Source organism: Aspergillus aculeatinus, assembly GCF_003184765.1.
Source record: "Aspergillus aculeatinus CBS 121060 unplaced genomic scaffold BO66scaffold_2, whole genome shotgun sequence".
In the NCBI taxonomy this organism is placed as follows: domain Eukaryota; kingdom Fungi; phylum Ascomycota; class Eurotiomycetes; order Eurotiales; family Aspergillaceae; genus Aspergillus; species Aspergillus aculeatinus.
This window is the reverse complement of record NW_020291471.1, coordinates 1,213,352-1,222,098: the sequence shown is the minus strand read 5'-3', so window position 1 is coordinate 1,222,098 and position 8,747 is coordinate 1,213,352. Positions and strand designations below refer to the sequence as shown.

General features: G+C 48.3%; 2 protein-coding genes across 2 annotated transcripts; both read left to right on the top strand.

Annotated features, from left to right (window-relative positions):
- Nucleotides 1–2,288: 2,288 nt before the first annotated feature.
- BO66DRAFT_450131 (MFS general substrate transporter) lies at nt 2,289–3,992 on the top strand (the record flags this gene model as incomplete). The annotated part of the gene is made up of 2 exons (XM_025651817.1): nt 2,289–2,409; nt 2,472–3,992. 2 exons carry the CDS (start codon nt 2,289–2,291, stop codon nt 3,869–3,871), a joined length of 1,521 nt encoding a protein of 506 aa, XP_025508945.1. The 3' UTR covers nt 3,872–3,992.
- Nucleotides 3,993–6,019: 2,027 nt separating this feature from the next.
- Nucleotides 6,020–7,217, top strand: BO66DRAFT_450129 (putative mitochondrial DNA replication protein; the record flags this gene model as incomplete). The annotated part of the gene is made up of 6 exons (XM_025651816.1): nt 6,020–6,065; nt 6,129–6,153; nt 6,206–6,224; nt 6,294–6,390; nt 6,449–7,145; nt 7,175–7,217. The coding sequence occupies 6 exons, from the start codon at nt 6,020–6,022 to the stop codon at nt 7,215–7,217; spliced, it is 927 nt and encodes a 308-aa protein (XP_025508944.1).
- Nucleotides 7,218–8,747: the final 1,530 nt, after the last annotated feature.

Here is an 8,747-nt window from a genome sequence, read left to right as displayed (position 1 = left end):
AAAGGTCCATCAGACCAACCCTTGTGGATTAGAGCTTGTTTTATTCTATTTAAATTTAAACGCTATTACTCTATATATAAGGTTACCACTCTACGTTAACTTTTAAAAACATTCTTCGGTTTGTGTTAGGGCGCTTAACCAATCGGGTAGCAGCTTGTAATCTATATATTAAAACATTCTACGTATGGTGTTCTGGGGCCTGTGGAATAGGACTTGTTTTATTCTATTCAAATTTAAAAGCTATTATTTTATATATAAGATTATTACTTTACGTCGACTTTTGAAAATATTCTTCGGTTTATGTCAGGGCGCTCAACTAATCGGGTAGCAGCTTGCAACCCACACGTTGAAACACCCTACGTATGGTGTTCCAGGGCCTGTGGAATAGAATTGCTCCGGTCTTTTTTTTATTATTTAATATAGTTTTATAATAGTTTCTTATTTCTAGTAGAAGATTAAGTCGAATTAGTTAAAGTTATTATTTATAATTAATATAATATTACATTTTTTATATAAAAGTATTAATTTGGATAAACTATAAATAATATAAAATATTTTATAAACTGCTTTTTTAGAATTTTTATATATATCAGATTTCTTTTTTATTTAAGCAGTTAGAACTGTAAAATAAATTAAAAATATAATATATTATATAAAATATAGAAGTATTATATATATTAAACTAACTATTAAAGTTTACTACAGCAGTTTTTTATAGCTTAAATAAATATTATATATTATATATATTATATTTTAAATAAAACTATAATCTGTAGTACGGTCTGAGGCTGTATTATATATCATATACACGCACTGTTGCTGTACAGCAGCCCGGGCTACAGCTTGAGACCACAGTTCGGTTACGCAGCCTGACACAATTTATAGCAAAAAATCTGATTTATATATAGACTTTTATAATCTTAAAAAATATAAAGAATTCAGACTGTAAAAGGAATATATATAATTTTTCTCTTTTTTTTATTAATATCTTATCTATTTAGAAAAGTGGGGCTACAAAAATTATATATTTATAAAGATAGAATTTTTCCACATCAGATAAGCCTATTTTTAGAAAATTACATAAAGAAATAACTGAGAAATCGAATTTCTAATTAAATTGTAACATTTTCGTATATAATAGTAGAGATAAGATACCAGTTCTAAAAAAATAAATTAATTTAAGTATACTTTTATTAATGATTCTGCTTGATATTAGATTCTCGGATGAATTAGAAATTGTTGACTGGATATGCTACCAGTATTATTAATAGTAACTATTTGCTATTAATAAGGGCTTAGATTGACTTTTAAATACTTGCTTGATTCCTCTACTTGCTATGTAGATATATATAAAGGTTTGCTGGAGGCGGGAGGAAGGCGGTCTATACCTGCAGTTCGCCTAGGGCGGAGCCGCAGTGCCAACAATAAAGCCAATCAATAAGGTATATTATAGAAGATTGTATTGATACAGGATTCAGACAGGATTTAGATAGATAGTAGCTCTGAGTGGTTCTTCGGGTTCGGGGTCAACGGGAGCCTCTTGCTCACACCGTGACATCTATGATGTATGATGCTGTTATGGTACGCGAGAATTTGACATGCATTAGAGCGTTTAGAGATGGAAAATCCCGGGCTAAGGCCAAATCGGGGCAAAGGAACACGGAGAAAAACACAGAACTCTGGCGGTTTATTTCTTTAGTACATCTATTTACGCTCAAAAGTACTATAACTTATGTATAGTGTAGCTTGCAGGTCTCGCTCGTTGATGACAAGTTTCGATTTGTCTTTCTTAAATTGTCTTCTCCGCTTTGTTATTATCTTCCAACTCACCTTAAGCAATAGCTGTACGGACAGGATGATTGTACTGCATAAGCTTTGGGTGCTAAGCTGCTGCAAAGCTTAGCCCGACGTATGTAAGCCGATGCTAAGCATAAGACCTCTCCGGGTGCCCTAATTCAATCATATTTCCCAGTCTCCTTGTTGTGTCCGGCACACCAGACATTGCCGTTTTTGCCGGCCTTCCCCACCAATTTCGCCTCTCCCCTCACCCCCTTCGCTCGCACCCCCAGATAAGCGATGGGTTTTACGCACTGGTGAATGGCATGGTGGTCATTACATGCTCGAGCAGGGGCCCCACCAAGTCCCATAAAAGAAGACAGGCTGCAATCTGGAGCGTGGCCAGCTTTTGCATGCCAGACTTTCTCCTCTGTTTCTCTCGTCTCCTGTCTCATCAGGCATCTCACCAAACCTGTGGCCACCTAGTTACTCCTTGCCCCCAATTCTTGGAAATGCCCATCACGGACACAGAAGAGGCCGCCCACCGGCTAGAGGTTGCCGCATCGGATCTGCCGCCCGAGGAGCGGAAAACCGAGTATGCCAATCAAGCCCAAACGCAGCATTGCGAGCGTTGTACGTATATTCTTGGCCACACACTATTACGACTGGCTCCGTTCTGAACTGACCAAGATCAGATACATATGTCAACAACGTGGTCACCTGGGACGGGCCCAACGACCCGGAAAACCCGCGCAACTGGCCTCGCGTCAAGAAGTTGATTTTCACTCTTGTTGCCTCCCTCATGATTTTCACCGTCTCATTCGCATCCAGTGTGTTCGGGTCCGCGAACAAGGTGGTAGGAGCCGAGTTCGGGGCTTCGAGCGAGGTGATGGATCTTTCCGTGACCCTCTTTGTGGCGGGGTTTGCCACGGGGCCGTTATTCTGGGGCCCCTTCTCCGAGGTGTACGGCAACACGACGCCGTTGGCGGTAGCTGTCCTCGGTGCAGCCATTTTCCAAGTCCCTCTCGGGTTGGCGCACAATGTGCAGACCGTCCTCATGAGTCGCTTTCTGGCCGGGGCCATTGGCAGCGGTGTCCTGGCCGTGGGCTCAGGCATGTTCTCCAAGATCTTTGGCCCTGTTTCTCGTGCAGTGGCGGTGGGGTTCTCGTCAACACTAATGAATCTGGGTAGTGCCTTGGGGCCCATTGTGGGGTCATATACAGTGGCTTACGCGGGCTGGCGCTGGATTGCCTGGATCACCCTCATTCTATGCGCCGTGGTCGGCCTTATGGCGGTGTGCACCATCCGCGAGTGCGCCGGGGAGGTCCTACTGGTACGCAAGGCCCGACGCCTGCGCAAGGAAACCGGCAATGGGCAGCTGCGAGCCCCACTGGAAGAGGGGGGGATTGACTTTTCTGACTTGGTCCACCACCATCTGTCTAAGCCCCTCCGCATGATTGTCCAAGAGCCCATTCTCATCATTGTCACCGTGTATCTGACCGTGGTGTATGGCTCCTTCTACCTGGCCTACGATATGTTCACCTACGCCTTCGAGCGCCGCGGCTGGTCCAGCACCACCGCCACGCTGCCTTTCATTGCCGTCTACTTGGGCCAAATTGTCGCTGTCCTCCTCTGGACGGTGTACAACCGGGGCCCTTTCCGCCGCAAGCTTGAGAAGCAGGGCTATTGTACCCCTGAGGATCGCCTCCCCCCAATGCTCTGGGGTGCAGTCATCCTGCCGCCCTCACTCTTCTGGTTCGGCTGGGCAATGCTGACGCACTGGATTGCCCAGGTCATCGCTGCCTTTTGGGTCGGAATGGGCCTGCAGCTGATCTTCATCACGGGCATTGTCTACATCATCGATGTCTACAATACCTGCCCTAACTCAGCCATCTCTATTCATGTGGTCATCCGTAGCTTGGTCTCCTCCACCTTTTCTTTGTGGTGTACCCCCATGTACGACGGGCTCGGCGTCGAATGGACGGCTACTGTTCTAGGTGCCGTGGCTCTCCTGCTGCTGCCGTCCCCGTTTATCTTCCGCCGATACGGCGTGGCAATTCGCAAGTCCAGCAGATTCTCCGATGCCCCCTACTAGATCCCCCCTCGCAGTTCCTGCAGGGCATCTCTTTGAGATGGCTATTTACACTCTGGAATGGCAATTGGTCTTCTTAGCAGGCCTCTTCCCTCGAGCCCTCCAGGGACAGACTAGATCGTTACCTGGCCTTCATGCATCTTCGCCTTGACAAAACTTCAAATAATCCACATCCTTTCTTCATACACATTATATCTTTTGTATTAGCAGTCGGGCGGCTCAGGCAATGGATGGGCACCCATCGGCTGAGCCGACCTTTGACGTCTTGATGCGGAGGGCGGCCCCGGGCATAGTCCGATGGCCGGAGTACCCGACCAAATACAACCTATTGCCACCCATCCCCCTATGTTTAGACGAACCGACCCCAGTGTATGCCTTGAAACTTCGGAGCTATCCGATAGTACAGCAACTCAGTCGGGACCCACCCATTTAACTTCCGCGGAGTGAACTAGCCAGCGGAGAGTCAGTTCTATTCGTCACCAGGACTCTCCACTATATTTGCCAGTCCAGAATCTTCCCACTGGTTGCTCCACGATACGATGCGCCGATTGTTTTCGGCTGAGTATCTGACCACTTCTCCGGGGACTGGGTTGGAAGGCCGGCCGTAGTGGTGAGGTCAATTGTGAGAATAGACAACTACAGATGAGTTGAGACCCGATCCCCGCTGTGGGAAATGATGTAGACGATGCGATTCAAGCAGGTGTATACGCACCAGGCACCGAGCTCTGAAATTGCCACCAAAAGTCAAGAGTCGACATGCAGGGTAGGCAATGAGCGAGGGTGATTCAACAGTGTGGTAAACCGACACAGTAGTTGAGGTTCTCGGACAGGGAAGAGAAGATTTACATGGACATTCATAGGCGGCCGTTGTACCTTCTATCTCCGTATCGAGAAGAGAGGAACACGCCAGTCCAAAATCAAATAGTTGCTTACACCGTGGGGGATTCGGACATACATTTTGGGGCATCTTAACGACCGTCCGTCTCCTTGCCCACTCTCCCAGTTCTGCCGCACCGTCGGAACGACAGGACCCCGCTTTGGGTTGACAAAACCAACACTATCATTCAATGGGGGGCAAGAAGCGTCAGCACGAAGTCAATCATGAGTAGGACAACGGCGCATTGCTGATGTAATCCTGTTGGCTTCGATATTGCCAGCATCTAACTCAGCTAGAGCTAATACCCGAAGCAGATACCTAAGCTTTACGGAGATCTAGACTCGCCGCAACAGGAGATTTAAGGAATATGGTAACCACTTATATGTCACGTATTGCACGTCGGGCGACGGCTTCGGACTAATCACAGGAGGAACTTGTCGTACTATCCGATTATCAGAGAAGCGATGCACAAGACCCTCCATGTACAATGGTAATAGGAACAGGCATTGAGATTGGCTATACGCTTCAGGCCGGACTTGTAATCAATCGAAGGTCGCTTCACCATGCCATCGGCCATCGGAAATTGGGACAAGATCGGATATTACTTGGACACAGAAAATCAAGGAGGCTTTGTTCTCTAGGCCCGGCATTTGCCGATAGACTAGTGGACCTACTCGGATGTTGCCGATGAACTTTGGGTGATGTGGTGTGGATTGCCAAACACCGTGCCATCATTTGTGGAGCGAAAGTCTAGCTCTTCACACAAACTGAGAGCAGCGTAGCGCAAGACATGGCCTAGTGCAGCAGTGCTAGTGGGCTGTACAGAAGACCATAAAGTGGTGGCTTTGAAGTCTGCTGCTTGATTGTTATGGTCAGGTTGGGTTCCATCGCCTTTGGGAGCATCGGATGTATCCGACGGCTATGATCCTCATTTCTCAAGCGCTTAGAAGTGGGTCAAATCGGCACGCCCGCGCCCAACGCGGCAAATATCGGTCCCATCAAACTCACATTTACTCGAGCACAGGTTAACTATGAGCGTTGCGGAGAATTGATAGGTCATAACTATCGTCTATGTGATGCTGGCTTCTCCTCTTTCGTTATGTTAGGATTATTATGTAGATTCAGAGGAAGACCTTCGGCATACCCGAAGCGTTCTGACCGGATGTCCCCCGCCGGTGATCGCAGAGGCGAGGAGAGAGATACTGCAGGTTGTCTATAAGTCCCTTCACCTCATTGCATTTGGCCAGGTTCCTACATGTATACTTCAAGCAAAAATGGTCGCATCGGACAAGGGAGAAATCAAGGCTGGTACCCTACTGCGTAAGCTTTCCCTCGCTACCGAGGCATCAGTCACGTTATAAGCTAACCGAGGACTTGAGACAGTGGGTGCTGGTCTGAACTTCTTTGAGTGAGTTTTATTGAAGAGCACTTTGCCCGGAGAGATGAGGCTAATAAGCCAGAGTGACCTCCTTGGGCCAGGTACATTTTCTTTTTCCTTCATGGCGCGAGGGACAATGCCACGAGAGATAGAGACTGACTCTCCCGGAGCCACTCGAGGTCATCAAGACGACCATGGCTGCCAACAGAAATGACTCCTTTGCAGGAGCCTTGCGGAGGATCTGGGCGCGCGGCGGCTTCTTTGGATGTAACACTCCGTTAGCTCCCCGATTGATCTAGGTATCATCGCTAACGATGACCCTCAGTCTACCAGGGGTTAATCCCATGGGCATGGATCGAGGCATCGTCCAAAGGTGCCGTCCTTCTCTTCGTCGCGAGCGAAACCGACCGGGCTGCGCGGTCGGTGGGCTTTGGGAACTTCAGCGCCGGCATCACCAGCGGGATGGCCGGTGGCCTGGTCCAAGCATACGCCACAGTTGGATTCTGCACCTGCATGAAGACTGCTGAGATCACCAAGCTCAAAATCGCCGAGGAAGGGGGCAAACCGACATCGACATGGTCGACCTTTAAGGATGCTTACCGGCGGGGAGGCATCCGGGGTATCAACAAGGGAGTTAACGCGGTGGCGGTGCGACAGGTCACCAACTGGGGCTCCCGCTTTGGCCTGTCCCGCATGGCAGAGAATGCCATTCGCTCCGTGACCGGAAAAGACGAGACGCAGAAACTGAACGCTGGGGAGAGGGTCCTGGCTTCGGGCTTGGGAGGTGGATTGTCGGCGTGGAATCAACCAATTGAGGTGGTACGGGTAGAGATGCAGAGTCTTAAGGCCGATCCCCATCGGCCCGCCAACCTCAATATGTGGAGCACGGCTCAGTATATCTACCAGCAGAACGGAATCAAGGGGTTGTATCGAGGCGTAACCCCTCGGATTGGACTTGGAGTTTGGCAGACGGTCTGTATGGTAGCATTCGGTGACATGTACGTGGAATCCCTGATTGCTTTGTGTGAAGCCATTGGTACTAATTTAGTAGGGCGAAAGAAGCGGTGGGAAAAGTCCTCGGAGAGAGTGTTTGAGAGGGAGTCGGAAGTCTTTGCCTGGAGCCAGCAACGATGAGAGAGACTGACGGAGTAGTCTGGTGACTGATGCATCTGTATAATCTTCGGGGCCTGTCGCGATGACCTTGCGGTAGAGAAAAGTAGATCAAATCTGGCACGTCTGATTCTGTCACCTTGTAGTCAACTACAAACAAGACCCTGACTCTAGTTCACAATATATCTCACGTATGCAACTTTGTCTTATCGTAAGAGCTTCGCACAAAGAACAATAACAACTCAGTAAAACTCTAAATGGAGGGCATAAAGCGACCACCTCCGCCTTTTCAACCCTGTCGACTTGAATCATCCAGAGTCCTCAGTCTGAACTTAAATATTTTCGATCACATATACCCCATCTAGCTACTTGGGTCGTTGCCTTGTTCACCGCAACCCGCATTACCCTGAGGTTGGAGAGGAATACACGGAGCAGATATTAACTTTTAGGCCTGGATTACCTGCTCTTGACAATGGTACGATTGATGTCTTCCTTACTTAGCCGAAGTCGAGCAAGACAAAGTAGTACAGGTCGCCACCACCAGCAGTACACAACGGAAACGTCAGAAGTCTGGGAAATGCGGATTGGCACAGCACCAATGAATGACGACCAAAAGCTGCGCACACATTCCAGGTTATCGGCTTCCGTATCCAAGAACATCTGATACCACAACGGATTCAGTTCCTCTACTCGGGGGACCCCTTGTTTCCTGTCGGGCACTTTCTCCGTGTCAATTCAAGCACGTAAAGTTTTATGAGGTATTGTACAACTCTGGAGTCGATGATACGATTTGCCGGGTTCCGCTTATATAATCAAGGAATCTGATAAGATTATTGACGGGGTTTCACAGCCAGTGGATACCACTAAACATCATCTTACTCCACATGTGCTTGAACAGGGTGCCAAGGTTCGGCTCGCCAGCCCCTTGCCCTATCTGAGTATCCCTTTCTGTTATCTGATCTGATCATTTCCTTGATTTCAAGGCCAGTGGATACGGTCAATCTATCCTGCCAACTCAGTGCCATCGTATTCGGAAAGCTCGTATCCGGAAAGTCTAGAGAACCCTGCGCAAATAAAGTATCCAAGCTTGAGTCACGCACAGTCGAGGTACGGTGGGGTAGGCCCGCCCAGAGGGCTTCAAATTCTTTAGGGGTCAGTCGCATGTCATCCCACGACTGGGCACCACGCCTGTAGTGCGGCAAGACTCTCTGTTCACCTTCTGATTTACAACTACATCAATGGTATAGCTTGAGCTTTTTCTTCCTGGAAGAAGCTGCTAAAGCCTCGAGCAGCTGTTAATGGCCAGGGTACTTGGCCTCAGAAGGTATATGGCCGCGCCCGGGATATTCTTGGTACTGGACTCACCAAGTCCCAGTCCGCCAGCTGTGAGCGCCCGAGTCCCCATGGGCTGAGATGGCCGAATACATCCAGTTTAGTGGAGCCGACGCAGTGGACTTACGTCGGACGGTGACTATCCGTCTTTGGTCCCGCCGGCCTTGTAAGTATAAATTGAT